The sequence below is a fragment of the Leptonychotes weddellii genome, chromosome 12 (assembly GCF_054177405.1).
Source record: "Leptonychotes weddellii isolate Sample4059 chromosome 12, ASM5417740v2, whole genome shotgun sequence".
Taxonomy (NCBI): Eukaryota; Metazoa; Chordata; class Mammalia; order Carnivora; family Phocidae; genus Leptonychotes; species Leptonychotes weddellii.
In genome coordinates, this window is record NC_138380.1 from 21,479,398 (window position 1) to 21,500,562 (window position 21,165).

The 21,165-nt window shown below is 41.2% G+C and overlaps 1 protein-coding gene across 1 annotated transcript in view; it reads right to left on the minus strand.

Annotated features, from left to right (window-relative positions):
• SND1 (staphylococcal nuclease and tudor domain containing 1) overlaps positions 1 to 21,165 on the minus strand; it is a 404,590-nt gene that overhangs the window by 155,654 nt on the left and 227,771 nt on the right. The window contains exon 14 of the mRNA XM_081800145.1: positions 12,765 to 12,837. Coding sequence (XP_081656271.1) covers positions 12,765 to 12,837 — 73 coding nt within the window. The remainder of the gene's footprint in view (positions 1 to 12,764; positions 12,838 to 21,165) is intronic.

The window sequence follows — 21,165 nt, forward strand, 5'->3', positions numbered from 1 at the left end:
GATAAGAACCCAACTTCAGAAAAGGATAAAGAAAAAAAATCAGTAAGCAAACTGTGACATAAAATTTAAAAAAATCAAAATAAATATTATAAAAGGTTAGAGGATTAAAATAACTACAACACCCCCTAAAGTAGTTTGAACATTCATTTTTGCCTGGAGACATACGAATTTATGGCCAATTAATCCTAAGGAAAGCTTTCTGATTATGTCTAATTCGTTTTCTTGAAGCCCTACATTTTAAAAAATTTTATTTAAATTCAATTCAATTAATTCAATTAACATGTAGTGTATCATTAGTTTCAGAGGTAGAGTTCAGTTATTCATTGGTTGTGAAGCCCTACATTTTTAAAGAGTTAATAAAAATAAATAATTTAAAACTCTGCAAGAGAAAGTTCTAGTTTTTGAGACATGGAGAAAAATGACAACTATTATGGCAGAAGTTTATTATTAAGACAGAAGGCGATCAATGTTTTGAAGAATGTATCAAACCAAAAATCTAATCTAATCAAACATAAAATCTAATTAGATTTACAGATGATGATGTTAAAAACAACTATACGGTATCCTTTGGCATAAGTGTCCACTTTATGGGACTGTTGTAAGAAATAGTTAGACTATGAATTAGCTAAGGGAATAAAATGTTCATGAAAGAAAAGAACAATCGAAATAAATACCCAAGAATAGGAAGCTGATGAAATAAATTACAGTATATCAAGAAGACAGAAGACTAGGTAGACATTAAAAGTATGATTCAAGAAGACATTCATGTGCAAAAATATAACTGGAAAAGAAAATTAAGCACCTACTATGTGCCAGGCACTGTTCAAGGTGCTGATTGTGTAGTTAAGAATAAAACAAAGTTTCTGTCCTAAAAATAGTTTATATCATTTAAAGGGGAGGGGTGGGGAAAATTTTTTTAAAAACCCACATTTTGGTAAATAGATGTATTTTTATTGACAAATTTCTGATGGTAGTAGTAGAGATCATTTTCTTCCTTTGGCTTATTGATTTTTGATGCATTTAAAATAAAAAAATTTGACAGAAATTTGTGGTACAAAAATGTGTGTTTTTGTTTTCAAAAGAAAATATATTAACATTCAGTGCTGATTCAGCTCTGCCCAGATAAACTCACAAATTATTTAGGTCAGGTAACTGTCTCTCCAGTTTTTTAAGAGCCAAATTCAACATTTTCCACAATGATAATAGGCTTAAATTTTAAGGGAAGTACCCTTACAGAAAAGGGTAGTTAGAAATGTAGTGTTTTGGATATACTGGGAAATTCTAATTCTTCCTCAAGAAAAATACAGATTTAACTCTGCCTCACCGAGTGACTTTACAATTCTGGTTTAATGTAATCACATGTAGATACTGTATTGGGGTTGTCAAAGTATAAACCCTAAGGATCTAGCTTATCAATGGAAACCATGTACCCCAGAATGCATGAGTGATGGCAGAGAATTCAAAGAGTTTTGATCAACATACCCAAAGGAATTCAGAGGATCTCCCATCATTGTCATACCTTTCTCCAAGAGTGCATATGTAATTACGGATGCCCTGGATTTCTTACACATTGAAAACTACACAGACACCATCATTACACACATTTGTCTACTTACTATTCTTAGGAAACTCTTAACAGTGATGGCATAGAGCCATTAAGACATTGTTCCTGGGGATAATCCAGTTGGGACAATTAGCTCTTGCTCCTTATGCCCCTTCAGTCCACAAAAACTGCTCCAAAGTCACCAGTAACTGGTTTTGCGAAATCCACTTGATAGTTCTCAATCTTCGTCTTTCTTGACCTTGAAGGAGCACGGTCAAGTTTTCTGTTGTAAGGCTCTCTCCTCTTAGTTACTAGGATTTTCCTCTTGATAGCTCAGGAAGCACCTTTTTTAAATTTGTTTGGTGGGTTACACCCCACCTATACATGATCTTCAAATTTTGGAGATGAAGGGCTTGGCCTAGGGGCTTGTCTCTCAATATTCTCTGGGAATTTTGTATATTCACACACACACACACACATATATATATATACACCCAACAGCCCTAAGTTCATGCATGAAGCCCAGGCCACTTTTCAGGGCTCTAGACCATTTGAATGGCTCATGGGTACCTTAACTTTAACATGTCCAGAAATTCTTAGTTTCCCCCCCAAATCTACACCACCAGTGTTTACCATATGGGAAAAGCAGCACCACCAATCACCTGTTATTTGTAGTCGGGCACTTACAGGGCTCATGCATGACACCCGGTTTCATCCCCCTGATGCAAGCAATGGCCAAATTCTACCTGTCCTACCACCAAACTAGATCTTAAATTTATCATTCCACATCCGCCGTCACAGCCCCAGTTCCAGCCACTGTTCGGTCTTCCGGGAACCAGTGTCCTAAAGTCACTCTTGCTTCAAGTCTATCCCCAACAGCAGCCAGGGTGGGGGCAGGGACAATATATAATTATAAAATGCTGACCCAATTAGTCCCTCCCTTGTCAATGATTTCTCATTATTCTTCAGACAAATTTCAAAAGCTTTCCTCGAGGATCACAAAGTAAATGTTTCAATCATTTGCTGTCTTAATTCCAGTCACTATCTTCAACATTCCAGCAATAATGGCCTTGCCTCTTGAACCCAAGCAACTTCCTACCTCAGGACTTTCCTGTACACAGTTTCATTCTTTAGCCCTGAACAAGAGCTTCGACTAACTCCTTCTTTAGACCTCATTTTAAAATCACTTAAAAGACTTTGTCTCACCACGTGGAATAAGCTCTGGCCCTGAGCACACACACTCACTACTAGCACAAGTGTAATTATAGAAGGAATTGCAGAGGCGCCTGGGTGGCTCAGTGGGTTAAGTGTCTGCCTTTGGCTCAGGTCATGATCTTTGGGTCCTGGGATTCAGCCCCACATCCAGCTCTCTGCTGTGGGAGGGGGCGGAGCCTGCTTCTCCCTCTCCCTGTCGCGCCCCTTGCTTGTGCTCTCTGTCAAATAAATAAATAAAATCTTAAAAAAAAAAAAAAAAGAAAAATTGCATATGCCCTATAAGGACTGTAACTGTCTTGTTCAATGTTATATCCTCAACACCTGGCATTGTAAGCAGCACTCAATAAATGCTTATGGTTTGATCATTCATTCACTGACTCAACGTGACAAATGCATTTAAAAAACTGGCCAGATGGCATATGTTAAATGTCTAAAGAAATAAAGGGGCGGTAAAAATACTCAGAAGACGGAGCTTATGATCTGGGACTTGAACTGGATAAAGAGTTTAGAATACAAATACAACTGATGATGGTGGTGGTAGTTATCACGTATAGAGGACTTTCTATATGCTCTGTAGGATGCTCAGCAATTTAATAATAATCACCACCACCATGTGAACCACTGCCCTCGGTTAAGCTCTTTTTGTGTCAACTGTTTTAAGTACTCTGCATGTATTAAGGCATTTGACCACACCACAATCTAATGAGGTAAGGGCCATTATTATTCATTTTACGGTGGAAAACTGTGGTATGGAGGAGTTACATAACTTCCTCAAGGTGACAAAGTCATAAGCAGTGGAGCCAGGACTTGAGCTTGGCTCGTCAGGTATTGGACCCATGCTACTAGTCATGACTCCATACTGCCACTATATTGTAGTAAATAATGCACCCTTTCTGCTGCATCCTTCTATAAGTCTGTCCACTTCTAGATACTAATCAGCACAGTTAACCCTGTACCTAGCAGCCAGGGTCACATAATTTTCCAAACACAGTTATCAGATTGTTTTAGGTCACCACCTGGCAAATCAAATCTAAACTAGGCTCTGTGAAGAGGTACAAAAAAAGACCTCCCTTTCCTAAGAGTTTAGAAACCAGTGAGGAAAACCACTGCACATGTCAACTTGAGAACAGTTATCAATCAAAACACCAATAAGAGTAAAATCATGGTAGTAAGTGATCATGTAAATGCCCAAGAAAGTCCTGATCAGAAGGCAGTGAGGATAGAAAGGGGAAACTGCCTGGAAGAAAAGACATGCCCCAAAGGAGGATAAAGGCATGGTCAAGAGAGGTGAAGACACAGCCATTCAAGAAACACTAATTAATAACACAGAACTGAGAAACTGAAACAGGGGGCTAGACTGAATGACATAAAAGAAAATAAAGGGTTTCTACAGTGGGTGAAGTATCTGGACATGCTACAGTAATGTATTATCAAAAGAACTCCAAATTCAAAACCTTGGTAATAGCCTTTATTCTCAGACACCTCCCAAATCCGATACTGTCTTAGGAATTTTTATCATTTCTTCCTGAGAACACCATTTCTTGAAGAACTGAGGCACAAAATTACTAGGTAATTTCAAGCTGACCCTGCGCTCTGATTCAAAGATATTTATCTGGATATCAACACTGCAAAGAGAGTCCAAAATTCTGTACAACATATTCTGTAGGGAATATGTTGGAAGCATGCTAAATAAAGCCTTAAAATACGAGTAAGCAGAATGTCTACGTTAGTTAAATGACTTACTTTGAGATGTTTATATAAGCAATGGCCACAGGACAAAATGAGTTCAATCTAAGGCTAAGTAGTATTATGATGGTAAAGCAGAGAGTGAAGCCAGGGCTGGCCAGAAATATTTCAAGTTCTATCACATCACTCAGCAGCCATGGGACAGAAGAGACAAACCCAATCACACACCTGAACCTGGGAATCAAAAATTTTATCAACTGCCTTCAAAATATCCTAACGTTCATTTAGCTAAGCCTGTAATGGGCTCATTTAAGCAATTTGGACCCATGAAATCGAATCAAAGAACAATACCCACATGTACCCAGAGAATGGGAAAGGAAACTCAAGAGCATGAACCAGCGATACCCAAAACTACACTAAAGGCCACTCCCTGTGGAAAGAGGTGTCACTTCATTTGGAAGAAATGCTCCTGAACTCCCTCAATTTCCTTTCTCCTTCTGTTGAACAAAGGAAGAAAGTAAAAAGTCATTATTAGAGCTCAGGACACTTAAATGAAAGCCAGGACCCTGTTTTTAAGGGGCTCATTTGCATGCATTCCTGTGTGTGAAGTCATAGTTAAATAAGGAATCAGAAGGGAAACAGAAAAATCTGTGGCAGAAAACTTCCTGAAACAGAGTTCAGTGAAGGGACATATCAAGTCTGATTATTTTGGAAAGAAGAGGTTTTATTATCAGACACAACAAATAATAAATGCCTGTCTTTGATAGTGCTCTACCTCTGGGCAAGTCACTTGATCAAATGTTTCTTCAGAGGTGCTGAATTGCACAGCTGGGACACACTTAGCAAATGTCAAATTGTGCCCTGTCTTCAATGTCCAATCTCTTTACCTCCACTGGCTATGGTGCCTGAATTTTCTACAACAAAAGCCTATTGGTGAACATAATGGTAGATAAAGTAAGGTACAGGGCATGGAAGCAGGCATTCTGTAGATGAAAGAGACATTCACTTTACAACTTTAAAAAAAAAAAATTACATTCACAATGAAATGACTCTTCACATTTCTAGGTATACAGCAGGCAATCAAAGACCTTTCAAAGCACATAATTACACGATCTCTTATTGCCCAATTTATAAATTGGTTTTCTATTTCTCTTGTTTCTGCAATTGCTTCCTCTCTTTAAGAATAATTCCCCCAAATGGAAAAATTGTGACTATTTATTTATTTATTTATTTAAAGTAGCCTCCACGCCCACTGCAGAGCCCAGGGTGGGGCTTGAACTCACAACTCTTGAGATCAAGACCGAAGCTGAGATCAAGAGTTGGACACTCAACCGACTGAGCCACCCTGTTGCCCCCAAATCGTGCCACTTTAATATAAATATAAAATGAACACATCAAATGTTTACTTTAACCCACTAATTAATGAGGAAACCAAGAAGATATTACAACTTATTCAAAAGAGAATCTGAAGACCACATATACAGAAGGCAACCAGGATGCTGAAGTGAATTTACTAAAGATACAAAACCGCAGAGTAAGACTACAGACTGAAAACGTAACATTTGAAATAATTTCTTTTACAGGGTGGAAATCAACTGTGTCATATGTACAGGACCACATTTGTACAAGCAGGAAATCATCTGCATCACATCAGGCCTTCACAAGTTAAATTCTCTCTCTGCAGAGGTGCAAAACTGCTCAGCCACAAAGGAGCAGACCCTGACAGAATCAGATAACCCCAAGGGGTTTACCAGGCAGAACCTAGGATTCCTCTGAAAGAATACCGAGTAATCTTTGTGCCTGTCCCAAAGCCTTTAACAATTTCTCCGGATATTCCCAACTAATGGAGATGAGATACTATGTCCTAAATTTAGTGCCCTATGGTGCAAAATGAAGACCGCCACTAACAAAACCATGCACACACACATAAAAGGAACAGAAGTCAATGGAAGAGTGGATTTAAATTTGTAAAAGGAGGTGCCCCTTAAACATAACCATCACTAACTGTGGTAAACACTGAAATACAATCTTGAAACAATTCCAGCATCTCTTTCCAGGTTTCACTGAGAAACTCAATCTGAGAAAGACTTCTCTCCTCTGCTCACTGAAAGCATAAATGCTTTCAAATTTTGTTAGAAGGAGAAGGGGATACCCCTGCAGTTCTGGGGATTTTGAATAGAGAGCTTCAGAAAACAAGAACTGGCCACAAAGGACTACTATGGCTGAAAGAACAATGGACAAAAGACAGTGAAGCAATGCCCTCAACTGTTAGGGATAGCAACTAGCTAAAGCAAACTCCACCAACACAATCAAGGTCACTTTAACAACATCCAACTCTGGAGGGGAGGAGTGGGGAGGAGAGGAAAAAGGTAAAGAGAAGAGAAAACACCCCCATCCATCTTAGCAGCCGAGAAACTTCCACGGTAGCTGCCACTTTGGCATCACAGGTACCTTGTGCCACGGGGCTGCAGTACATGTTTCTGTGCTGCGAGAATCCAAGTCAATGAGCTGCACATTGCAGTCTACTTGAAGTTCAAGAACCCTGAGCGGGGACAGAGGAAGAAGGGAATAGAGGAGCAATATCTTCCCCTAGATTAGCAACAACTTGAACTTCCAAATATATAGGAGAGATGAAAGAAAACAACCATAAGAACCCATCACCAGTACTAATCATGGCCTCCCCACAAGGGGCCACCATATTTAGGGAGCACATCATGCTTGCCCTAGAGAGCAAGGTCAGCAGACAGTGAGGGTTCCTATGGGATTTCCCCAGGGTGGCAAATGCAGGGCCCAGCCGTGGGGCCAGTGGCTATGGTGTGAATGGAGCTCTAGTGCTGAGCAATCCTCCAGGTCACAGAAGCCCACCAGGCAGAACCACAGGCTTTGGCCTTGTGCAGTTGGTACAAAAGGAACATGAGAATGAGATTGGAGGCTAAGAAAGAGTAAGAGAGGGAAAGGCTATTAAAACAAAACAACAAACAAGAAATGCGCAATGGTGCCATCAAGGTACAGTGATTAGAAAGAACAGAAAGGTGGCTGAAAAAAACTACAGATTAATGCAAGAAGACCACCTACACATGCGGGCCAGAAGACATGAAAGGGAAACTAATTTCACACTGACCTAACTTAGAAAGCCTCTGGGTGATGGTGTGGCTTTTACCTTCTTTGCACTTACTGGGCAAACCTGTTTTAAATTCTCTTTAGCCAAAAAGAATATTATTATTTAACTCTTGCATGAAGACCCAACTTCATGGGGAGTTAGGGAAAGAGAACTTCTGTAAAGGGCCTCTAGCCTCTTGCAAAAGGAGGATAGCTTAAATACCCCAAGGAAAAGAGGACAATACAAGTACAAGAAAGCACTGAAAAACTATGAGCTGAAGGAAAAAGGTCAGGAGAAAATGCTACAGAAAAATCCTATCTATTTACTTTTTGAATTAATTTATTTGAGCGAGAGAGAGAGAGAGCACTGCGCATTTGGGGGGGGCAGGGTGAGGAGGGGAGGGACAGAAGGAAAGTCTTAAGCAGACCCAGCAATGAGCGCAGAGCCTGACACGGGGCTGGACCTCAGGACCCCGAGATCATGACCTGAGCCAAAACCAAGAGTCAGATGCCCAACCAACCCCTATTTATTTATTTTAAGGGAACACTTCAATCTGTTATGTTTGCAAGTTAGAATCTCACTGGTAAATTCAACAAGTATACATTTCATGATATACTAGAGCAAGAGGGTCCCAAAAATCTGACCTTCTACTTCGTACCCCCAGAGCTAGTCTTTGGATCACTCCAGGCCCTACTTTAATACTATGCATGTCCAACAAAATCATCATGGAAAGGTTACAAGAAAGTTCCTATGTTAACAAGAGCAGGAACCAAAGTCCAAGTGAACACAGCAGCAGTTAACAGAAAAAAAGACAGAGGGATTTACTGGAGGCAAGGAAGGAAAGCAAGCAACAGCAATATTAATAGAGGAGTTAACACGACTCCCTATCATGAAGAGGCAGAAACGTTCAGAGAAAGGAAACTCCATCTGAGGGACCTATAGAAGTATGACTAGAGAGAAACGGGATGCTGGCCCCAGCTCTATCCTCTTGCACTGCTGGCAACAAACAAAGTTCCTAACTCCTCACGCACCAGGAAAGAAAGAACAGATACAACAGGAAATAGAGGGAGAGGGAAACAGACCGTGTGACTCACTGAGTACTCCTCACGCAGGAAGGGAAAAGGAAGGAGTGGAGGGAGGAGCAGGAAGAAGTCAGTGCATGCTGCCTGCAACCTGAGGAGTGGGTAGCTCCTCAGAACAATAATTGATTTGTCTGATTTACCAGAACAACAGTAAGCCATGCACCAGCCCCATTTTATCGCCTGTTTTACATTCTATATCTGCAGGAGATCATATTTATTACAGAACAGGCTACAGCAAAAACAATAATAAACCTAAGATAAGAAACAGTCTTATATTCTACTGACACGCACATTCCAACTTTTGTCTGCCGGTAAGGGAGGGAGTGGAGACTGGATCAAGGAAAAACAAACCCTGCTAGGAATAAAAATGCCAATCTATGAAGTGAAGCAGTCACTACAGAACCATCCTCCAAATCAAATCAGATCTAGTGCCAAGTCTGTCAAATTCTTAGTTGGTTTCAAATTCATAGGAACATCCTGGCCTAAAGGAAACCAGATGATTACAGAAAAGACAACAATGACCAGTACTTAAAATATTCCACTTTCTTCACCTTGAAAAATTAGAAGTAAAGGAAATTACTAACTTCTTCAGGATCCAAATTACCAGACTGGCAGTATTTTTTTCCTTAGTGGTTACCCTGAGAACAGATGCAAAAGATGCAGAAGAGCCAGGTCTAACAAAACCCCGTCCAAAAGGCGGGGTTCACTCAGTTGGTGTTACACACACAAATGCTGTGCACCTTATGGAAAACACAGCACTGAGCTGACATTAATGACAAAAATCATCTATATTAACAAGAAAACAACAGAGAAAGGAATCACCCAAAAGTTGGGAGCGAACAACATTTCTGAAAAATCAAAAACCTGTAACAGGCTCACAATATGGGACGTAGTGCAAGAGGCTCTAATGGCGTAGCAGAACACAGAGTGAAAAAGCACGCCGAGTAGCCAATACACGTCCGGTCCTGTCCCGGAAAGCCAGCGAGTGGGTACGAAAAGGCGTCCCTGTTCCACTACCCAGAGGCTAGTGTCTCTCTTCCCAAAGCAGGTGCTCTGCCTCCTGCTCCTGTGCAGGGATTACTCCCTTCCTACCGCAGGAAGTCAGCCGTGCAGGCCTTAACACCGGCTAAGGCTCCATACAAGGCCTTTTAAGGCACTCTTAACCTTTACACAGTGAAATCATCTTTGAAAGTGCAAGAGAAGAGATATGGACAACGGGGAGAAACTCAACCCTAAAAGTTGGAGGCCATTAAGCCTAGAACAAATTACATCATGACATTAAGATCTTCTGCATAGCGTATTTCTTGAGTGTGTTTAGGAGACGAAAATGTGATTAGCTTATATGTCTTTTGTTTTTATTCCAAGGATGTATATTGAGATGGCAAGAGGCATTATGTATAAATACTGGTCCACACTAAGTGATTTTGGCAGCATATTGCATATCCCATCAGCTCAACAAACACTTCCATTTATCATGACCTACACCTAAGAGGCGGAACGGAACGATGAACTGGGGAGAGACCCAGATAAAAAGAAAAAAAAAGATTCAGTAAGTTTTACAAAACCATTATCAATGTGTGTATTTCATTGCTCGTATTGGGGGTGTTTGGTCTTCATCCACCTGTAAGCTATTTGCCTGTCTGATCCCACATGCTCACCTGTCCCTTGGACAGTAACATCACCAACATGCTTCAGGAGCCCAACACACACATACTTACATACTTAACACAACACTGTGACGAAAAGAAGCGGGGGGCTAGAAGCAAAGAGACAAAATTCCTCTGTTACAGAGGGCACCAAAACAAAAACAAAAAAAAAAAAAGAAAGCCTGCACTCAGAGCTGAATCATGTGTGATGGAGGTAGACAAGGTCACTCTGACATCTATTTAAACAGAAGAGCTTTTTCACTTTCTCTCTCCCACTTGTTCAAGCTTTCCTTGTTTATTTCTGTGGTAACTGAGGGAGATTTAACTCACATGTATTTTTAAGTAACAGAAGAGCAAACCAGTTCTCCAAAATCAAGACAGAAAGGAGAATAAAGATATGTATGAAGATGAGCTATAGTTGGGGAAGGAAGAGAGAAAAAAATAGGAAGAAAAAAAATGAAACAAGTTTCATTAAGACCGTTGTTGCAAAAAGGAATAAAAGACAACACCAAAACACATCAAGTTATAAGTGGAAGATTCAAAGACAGCAATAAAAAGCATCAGGATACTACGTTGGCAGGTGCCAAAAGAACAGCCCCGAGGCAAGCATGCCTCCATTCAAAAACCTGATAAGGACTTCCCTTCACTGCCAATGGGAAATCTGAGCAAGAACATGAACTCCACAGGCCAAAAGGCATCACACCATCCTCAAGGTTTAATTCAGCTTCTAGAAGGCCCTGGAATGCAAGCCTGACATTAAGTTTTTGGGTGGGCACATCTGGCCCTGGTGTAGAGTCGTCAACGTTGTGTTTTCCAAAACCATTATTTATAACTTTTTTCTCCCTCCCGTTGAACAGCCAAAAACTTGCCCTTTGATTACTCCACCATCTTCAACAAAAGAACATTAAGGAAAATATTGTAGAGAATAGCACAGGAGACACATGCAGCAATTACCACATACGTCAACGATCACTTGGCAAGGTGAGCCACAGGGAAACTAGGCGTAATACCAGCAAGCCAGGAGTCACACCTGTTAACGAGGAGCCTCAGCAGATACATCTTAGTCACCTGGGGCTCGAAGGCCCTTGGCAACAAGTTTCTGAGCTTCAGGGGAATCTTAGCTACAAAGAATGTGTATCAACATACCTCACTCATTAAACAGAGGCACGACTCTTTGACAAAAGTCCACCACTCCATGTAGGGAACACTATTTAATCTGTAGTCTGAAGTGACTGGTCAGGGTAAGAAAAGCTCAGGAGAATCCCATTGCTCAAAATGAACACGGTACCGCTATTCCTAAGCAAGGGGCAGCTGGCCAGACACATTTATATTAAGCAGTCACAAGGAACAATAAGCAAAGTCTCAGCCAGGCTCGGGAACACAACATAACAAGAAGATAATACACTCTAATCCATCACTGCTGTGGGCTAGGCTGAGCTTTAGAAGCTTTTGTTTATAGGAGCATTTTCTTCTGGGTGCCCAAGGCAAGCTCCCTGAGTATCCAAAAGCTTAAGATTTACTAGCCCTTCCTCAGTCATCTCCCCTGGGCGATGTGGTCCCCCTTACACATGACCTGGATCCCCCCCTTAACCATAAGTTACTACGGAGTTGAAATGGATGGTGTGTGTCCCAGGAACAGAGGGTAAATTGATGACCCAATGAACCTTCTCTGGGCACCTGATCAAATCAACACCTAAGCGGCTCACTCTTCCCTCAGTTGGTTCTGTTTCTCTTCGTAGCAACTGCTTCCCAACGCTGCTGTTTCCCTTGCCCACTTGCATGCAACGATTTGTATCAGTTTTGTTCACTGTTACATTCTTAGTGCCTAGAGCAGTTCAGGCACAGTAGGCACTCAAATACTTGCTGAATAAATACTTGTCTCAACTGACAAAGGCATCATCTTCAGCCAAAAGATCCTAAATGTGCAAGGGTAAAGTCCTATTCACTAAGTAGTCATTTGGACACAGCCATTTGGGAGCTCGTAAGTATTTGCGCCTTCCATTCTTCTATATCATCTACATGTATGAGCTCACAGGATGTGCGCACATCCCTCCCACTCAGAGACAACCAGAGGAAAAAGAAGCCACTAATTTTTAAGGTTGTCCTAAAATCTACACTTGACCTTTTTCCATTAAGACTTTCTAGTCATAGTGAGAACTGAACAGGGATTTAAAAAGGAGGTAATTTTTTCTTACTACAATTGGGAAGAAATATCTTCTAACTCCTCATAATGAAAAAATGGAAAAGCAACACAGTAACAGTTCAGGTGAAGAGATAGGAGGAGGTTTTATGCCCTAGTTTGAATTCTGCTTTTTCAGAATATAAAACAGGATCTCCACAGATGCAAAAGCAGCAGCCCTGGAAAAATCCACATTCTGGGTCTGAAAACAAACGAATTACAGAAAACACATAAGCTGAAGTCCTTTGGTGAATAAGCAGCCAAGCTCTTGGTGCCTCTGAGCCACACAGCTCTGTTCAGGGACACAACTCACCCCAGATATGTCTGCGACACGGTGGATAGGCACTTCCTTCTTGCTGTGCAATCCTTTGCCATTCTTAATAGCTCTGTAAAGGAAGAAGAAAAAACCCAATTAATATACAAATCACATTAGGAAGGGATAGGTGGGTGGGGAAAAAAGCGGTGAGAAGAGAGGTTGTTCAAATTGGGGGGGGGGAGGGTGTCTATCACTACACAAGTCACACTGCACACTGCTGAGTAGCCAGTCTCTGCAGGAGCATTTGGTAGAGGGGAGAAGACAAGCCGGCTCTTCTAAGCCCAGTTCCAGGACTTGGCTGCTAGTTTCAGCTAACAGCGTGCCTGGTAATACTGCCTGGTAATCGGAGAGAGCTCCCAAACTTGTTTCCAAATTAAAGGCATTGTTCCAGGCACAAAAGAAGAATCAGTTGGAAGAGCACACTCCTAAGAAACAGAAGTAATAATGTTTCTTCCTGCATTTAATCACATGAAACATTTTAAATGCAAAATATGCAGCTAGTGTTCCAATTCTAATGGAAATAAGTTCCTCCCAGATAAAAAGCTAAATTGCCCTGAATGAAGAAACACTATATGGAGAAGTCATTTTTAAGAGTGGGGAAAAAATTAGCAAAAACTACGTAACTGACATTAAGCCTCATTTTAAATCAGATTCAGGTTATAACACAGCAGATTTAGCAGGGGACTTGGGGGGAACTCTGTCACACATCTGATCACTGGTTGGTTTGCTCCAATCTCCCATCTTTTATCTACTAATCCCCTGAGTGGTAGCTTCAGGGACGGAAGCCTAAGCAGCATCACTGGGTGTGATCACTCATGTAACAATGAAGGACCAGAGAATAAAAGCTGATGGGTAAATCACTAAGTCACTACACTATTAGGGAAGACCTTCCTATGTAGTGCCACCCTGCAGACCAAAGCAAGGAATATTTTTGAGTTTAGAGAATGGAAAATAGAGATTCAGGGGTGTACCCACTCTCCAGACTAGCCTTTTTAGAGTTTCTGAATTCCAGACAAAATGTAGAGAAAAGTGCCCAAACCAGGATCAGTATGTCGGACCGTCACACTACACAGCAGCAACCACACTTCTACCTTACCCTGCTCAGGCTCTTACTTATTAATGACCAGAAGGAGAGGCCGATACACTGCAGGGCTTACTTTCAGGTCCTAACTTTCTAAATCAAACTCACATATACCAAATAGAGTGAGAGTTAGTTGCCCAGTGCAAAGTGGCACAGTCCTACTTCTTATATACTTGGGATGTTATCATCCACCCCTCACCTCTGCCTCCATCTCTGGGGATCTCTCACTCAACTAATCTGAAAAACCTTCTATTCAGAGATAACTTACTATCTACTTTCTATTCCATGACAAGGGTAAGAAACGAAAGTACAGATGTTTAATAAGAAAAACAAAGCAAACACTCACTCTGATCTGCACTGCTAACTGAAAAAGCATTTCTGAGTTCCTTGAATTCCCATGGTTCTTTCTGAATTCGAATCGAGGGCTTTAGCCTTAGAAATTGCAAGTGGGTCAGAACTTTCCATTTAAAATTTAGTGCAGTGATTTATCAGTCAGGGAATGTGTTAAATGATCACAGACCAGGGCTGGTTCTCAAGATACACTACTAGTACCTCGGGATTTGCAAACTAATGGCAGAGGATGGGAGGATGACTTATATGGAAAACCAATGGCTGGAGGCCAACAACAGATCTGACTCTTCCACCCCGCAAAGCCTGGCAAACATCCTCTGCCACCAACAGGCTCTCCTCATTTTGCTACCCCAAACTCGAAGGAGCAGCCTTGGGAACAAGAAGCCTCCGTGAGGTGAGGCAGGCTCACAGCCACCCTGATTTAACTCCCCTTCTTCAAGGCGAGGCCTGCTAAGCCTTCTGCGGGTCCTCTGGGGGCACAAAATGCCTACAGCCTTATCCTCTTCTAACAACAAGGACAACCAAAATAAATGGACCTGCCCTATAAACAGATGGGTTCGTGTGACAGCACTGCTGAACTTGTGGCCTTTCCTGGGGGCTGGACAGCATCTCATAAACTACAGGGAAAAAAGAACAGGGCCTGAGCAGTTAAGTTAGAAAACAAAGGTTCTCGAGGCAAAAGCAGTGAGGTGATAAACTAAAATTCTGCTTTCTTTTGGTGACCTCAAAGTAGCTCTGTGCCCAAAGCAGAAATCCAGGACTTAGCCAAGATTAAGCATGCCTAAGGGAGAAAAAAAATAATACCTTAAAACCAGAAAACATGAATTAAAAACCAAAATTCTATAGAATTAAGCCTTAATAAAAAATGTTTAAGAAAAACTTCTTTATGCTCTACCTTGTTCCTAAAAAGGAACTATCATTTATTTGCATATAGGCATTAATTTTGGAAAAACCTTCAAAGACTTAATCTTTTCATACTTATGATTGCTAAATTAGATCAATTTCGGGCACATTCAAGAGGCAGCAAGAAAGCAGTATTTTATTACCACTACGTATAAACAGAGAAACAGTTCTCACTGTTAGTTCTTAAAACAGAAGCAAAATTGAAAGTTAATAATTTATAAACACTAAGTAAAATAATGCCCAGCTAGGAAGCACTCTAAAGGGTAAGTGGTACACCGGACAGAGGCGGCAAAGTATGAGGGCTCTGAGAAATCAGCTAGCTACACGGTCTAATTCAGCGTGGGTCTCCTTCCCTGTGCTGAGGTTGCTTCAGCTTTTCTTCCCAAACTGCTGCAGAAATGACCCGGGAGGCATCCCCGAAAAACCTCCCTCAGCCTGAAACAAGGCTGATGCCACAGCAAGAGCTTCTTCTCAAGAGAATATCTGGGGGAAGCACATCCATGCATGTAGCTCAAAGAGGAAAGGAGCAAGCACCAAGAATGGCAGGCTTGCCATGGTTCTTTGCCAAAGGAAATATAATATACATCTTGTTCCAGGACTATAAGGATATGTGACATGACTGCCTACTAACTGTTGCATAAATGGTAAATAAAGTGGAGATCCAGCGTCTGCTGCTTTGTCACTACTTCTCAGTGGGGCCCCCTGCATCTTATGGAACCAAGTTTCCCTGGGTTTGGGAAGCTTGGTCTTTGAGACCTGGGAGGACAATCAGGTAGCAGTTTGCTTCCACGGAAACCCTCGCCACAGAGCCAACACCTGACTCCCCTCCCCACACTCCCTCTCCCTCTCCCTGCAGGCTGCAACCACAGCTCAACATCTCTTTTCATTAGGCAAGGAATGAAACTCCTGACTTCTAAACTTCTCCTGCTGTGTCTGCTTAATAGCTGCTTTCTCACAAAAGCAGGCTAGTGCTCAGGCCAGCCCAGAGAAAGGAAGCAGTGGGGCAGAACACAGCCTGCTCCTCTCAGAAGCTTTCCTCTCTGGGAAGCAGCAGTATAAGGATGGCAAAGCCAAGAGGCACCAATAATGGACAGAAATCATCACCAGGCAGGAAAAATGAGTGTATGTCCACCTACATACGCAAAGGGGTAACAGGGCAGAAGAGGGATAAAAACTCAGCTTTCTAGAAGTATCCAGAAGCCACAGTGTGGGAGAGGAATCCCATTCCAATCACTGGAAAACACTTTTCTTCTTTGAAGTTCGAAATTCTCATGTATGAGATGCTACTGCCTCCCCAGTTGAAGTTAAAACATGAACTTTGCAAAGACAGGCAAGAACACAGGTTAAGCGAGATTACGTCCACTGCCTCAACACCACAGGAATAGAATCTTAGCACTCTTAATGCAAAGGAATAGAGTTCGCTCTAAGGTTTTAAGGTCCCTTGCTCAGGCAGTAAAACCTAAGGACCAACCCTCTCCAAGGCACCACTGACATTCATCTGACATTCATCTTGTGCCAACGAACAGGCTGTGTGTGGTCTTTATTTTTAAATTTTTATTATTATTTTTTAGGCCATGCTCTTAATTCCAATTCAATGATGGTAGATTGTTAATATATATTTTTGAGAAATTACAAAGAAAGCCAAAGTCTTTACAGTTAGATCCAACCTGACCCAATCATAGAACAGTGGTCTCATCAGGAATTCTTAACCTGGGGACATATGTGAGCTTCACACTTAGGACGCTAGGAGTATCTATAAACTACCCTGAAACGACAGAATTACACATGTGAATTTTTCTGGGGAACAGGAGCTTCCAACAGGGTTTCATAAGAACTACTTTCATACATAAAAGAGATCTAAAGAAAACAAAGTAATGGAAAGCAGAAATAGCATACAACAGTGAGGGAGCCAGGGAATGATGAGGCAAAGGAGGACGTAGAGCTGAGAAAGATCAGGAGATCCTGAATCCATTAATTTCCCCTTAACAACACTTTCCTGGTAATGAGGAACCCAAAAGTCCCTTAATTGCTTCTGCTTCATCGCCTACATCCTATATTTTCTTCCTTCCTAATTGTACTCACATGGCCTTTGTAACCCTATTGGGCCAGGCCCTCCCCAATTTATTCCAAGATAACATTAGGAAATTTTTAATTAAATTCACTCAATCCCTTTTGATACTGCACATTTGACACTGCACACACTGTTGCATGACTTCTCCATAAAAATCTATTTTGTTACTTTGTTGACCTACTTTTATACCCAAAACAAAGACTACCAGCCTTTGACATCAAGTGAAAAATACAATATTTGGTTTTCATGGGCCTCTACCATACGGTCCCAGTTTATGTCCTCACATGATTTCCATATTACTCCTTCCAATCCAATTAGGCCCACGCTCTCCATGTGTCCTGTAAGTTACTCATTACGGGTGCCTAGCCAGGTCCAAACTACAGAATGAAAAGAGTTATAGTGTATCCATAGCAACAACCTCACCACAATCATAAATTAGTTACTACCTCAGGAATACTTAACCTGGGGTCCTACCTAGGTAAGCTGCAGTTTGTATGCTGGGAGTCTCCATGAACTATACTTTGAAATGATAGCAGAATCATATTCTCATATATACAGTTATTATATTTCATCTATACATGAGTGTTTTGTGTATCATTAAGTTCAGCAGGCAATTACGAAATGTAATACATTACTTTCAAAGTTCATTACACGTTACTCTACTTCTTGTAGGTAGACTTCAGGCCCTTTGAGGGTTAGGATTTTGTCCTTAATATTTATAATGGTGTTTAACATGGAAGCTATGTTCACATAAGTTCTATAACTCAGGGTCATCTAGTTCGATTATTGTGTGCCAGTAAAGCTGAGCAAATGACTGGTGACTGACTGACACGGAATGCTGAAAATATTTCAAATTGGAGACATGGGTAATGCCCAAGTGACTGCAGGGCAGGAGAGTGAGGCTTGCTGGCTCTCTTGGATAGTTTCATGATCTATGCTCCAGTTCTCAGGCATCTTGGTTTTGCTACTCGGAACGCAGAGCAGAGGAGCTTAGAGCCTAGCCTCTGAGCAGAAGCAGAAGTACATTAAGGACTAGAGGAGATGGGCAACAATGGGAATGGCAGTTGAGTGGGAGCAAAGCTCTGACCACCATAAACAATGAAACACAACAAAGTGGCAGGATATGGAACTCCTACTAGACAGCACAGGATAGATGACTGAGGGGAAAGGAAAACAATTCCAAAAGAAAAGGTTAAAAAGCAGAACAAAGGGTAAATAACTTGCTAAACTTCTAAAGCAACTCTCACTGTGTTTCAGGTCACACTGATGAATACAGTGTTTCAGCATGAACCAAATACAGATATCAATGAAACACAGCAGCAATAAACAATCCCTTTGGCCTTTCTACTGGTTCTTTGGCAGCTGGAGGAAGCAACAGGGTCCTGACGCTCAGAAAATCGGATACAGAGCAGGCACAGGTGCACAATGGTAGATGGGGGTGCTAAGACCATGCAGCTGGATTTTCAATGAAATCAGAATTACTGATAAGAAAGACAGAAAAGATGGAGAGTACATGGACTGGAAATGAGAAAACTGAATCCTACGGTCAAGGGGAGGTAGGCGGACTAATGAGTCAGTAGGTATTATGAGGCAATAAAGCAAGTAACAAAGAACTCTAAGCCATCATCTCATCTAAAACGAACATAAGAAGAAACCAAGACACGTGCTATTGTGCCAAGTGTGACAACATTGCTGCAGGGCTAAGGGTGGGGGGGGGGCAGGACAGACTGAGTTCTGTGGTGGACAACTACTAGAGAAGAGGTACCCCAATGCTAGATTGATGGGAAACACAAGCAAACTCCACTGTCCCAGATTAGGACCAACGGAGTCTTAGAGCTGGGTAGTCTAAAGTCTTTTTGAGAGGACAAGGCCTCAAGAAAGGTGAGATTGGAAGCAATGATAGCCCCAATGACCTTGCTTTTATAACTTTCCATGTCTTGATCACAAAGACAATACACGGTCATCAGAAAAACAAATGGTGAAACAATGATCCATAATTTTATTCCAAGATCAAAGCACCACTAACATAATTTCTAAGTGCTTATACACACACACCCATCCACCTATACTTTAAGAAAATTACGGAATAGTTTTGTAGTCTCTTTTTTCTGCTAGAAATGGTAATTAAATGAATGCTTCCTTACGCTATTAATTTTTTATATCATCTAATAGCTGAAGATAAATCCATCACATGGATGCAAGCTCCATAATTTAATCAATCACCTATTGCTAGATGCTTATGTGAATAGACTACTATTATAAATAACGCCATGAGGACTAGCTTTTAAATAAACTGTTGGGTGCTTCCCTAATTATTCCTTAGGATAAATTCATAAAAGTGGAACCGCCGTGTCACAGGGCGATGCATACGGATTCTGGTTTCCATCTCCCTTTCCTAAGGTGAACTAGCAGAACATGCCTTGCCTCATGGACTCAGGGGATAAGGCTGTGAATTAGGTGCTTCTTCCCTATGCATCAAGATACCTACCATATATCTCCACTCTTACAACTCTATTTGTAATGATTTAATTGCTCATCCAAATCCCCACGAAACCATGTGTGTGTTTTTATCCCCAATACATTTGATGAAATATTTGTCACTGGTACATGAACAAATCAGAGAAAATTTTAATGTGTCTTTTGACTGAGTGAAAAGCAACAGACTCACTGTTTAGAAAATGGTTTTTCCAATGTGAGCTACATTTACTGGGACCTACTAGAAAAGATTCATTGCCATTCCACTAGGGATCTGGTTCTCTGAACCTGATGCAAAAGCAAAAGGAATGGGAAGTAATCCTTCTCAACTTCTGTGCCCAAAGCTGGAGGGGGAGAGTGAGGGGCAGCTTAGGATAAAACAGAAGTGCACAAGAGAGTTTATAAGAAATTTAGATGCAAAGAATCCTGCAAATGAAAGAAAGCTATGAAGAGGATTTCCTATTCCCAAGCAGCTATAAAATTCTGCACATTGATGTATCAGTGATTAATTATTCGAACTACAGTCGTCCTGAGAGATTTCCAAGGATTAGAGCAAAAGTAGGATAGGGATGTCGGTAATAGAGACTCAGCTCTCCAACCCACTCAACCACCTGACATTGCAGATGAGCCAAATCAAGCAAGCACAGCAACCCTCAAGATGATTTCATATTAAATTAGCCAAGAGCTGGTGGAGGCTACTCAGAAGGAATCAAATTAAGGAGCCATGAATGCAGAGGATAAGGAAGGGGATAGAGACAAGAGTCAAAGGGAGTAAGCAGCTATTCAACTGCCTTGGTGGGGAACAAATATGGCTGTGATCACAGGGGAGGCACTCCTAGGTAGCCAAGCCCAAAGAAATCCAAAGCTTCTCCATTCCCTGGCTTGTTCTCTATTACTTAGAACCATGATCTTAATTCCAATTATAATAAAGATTATTAATCTTTAATTATGTGTCATGGTCATAAAAAGGACACCTATTTTGATTTATTTTACAGTGGTCAGGAATTGGGCAGTGGTTCTCAAACTTTTGTGTGTACCAGAATTACCTCAAGTATGTATTTTAAGAGATTGCTGTGATTCAACTCCAGAGTTTCTGATTCAGTAGGTCTCAGGTGGGGGAAAATGGTGGTGGTGGTGGGGGGGCTGTGAATTCACATTTCTAACAAGTTCCCAAGTGACAATGACATCGCTGGGTGGAGGATCATACTTTGAGAACCAATGGTTTAGGTAGTCAGTTTGTAAGATGTTTAAGAGTCAAGGGTCAAGGTCAAGTGTTCTCACTATTGTTACAATTCATTTTGAATTAAAATTACATTTCCGGTATGATTATCTTCAAATGTTATTTTGAAATACATCTGAAATATATTTTGAAACCAAATATTCAGGCACTGTGTGAAAGGAGCAGTGCCTCTTAGCCAAGAGAACAGTGAAGAGGATAAGCTCCTATGTGGTATGTGCAGACAAACCAGATTATCTAGAAAGATAACTCTAGAACTTCCTCTGAATGAATATAACCA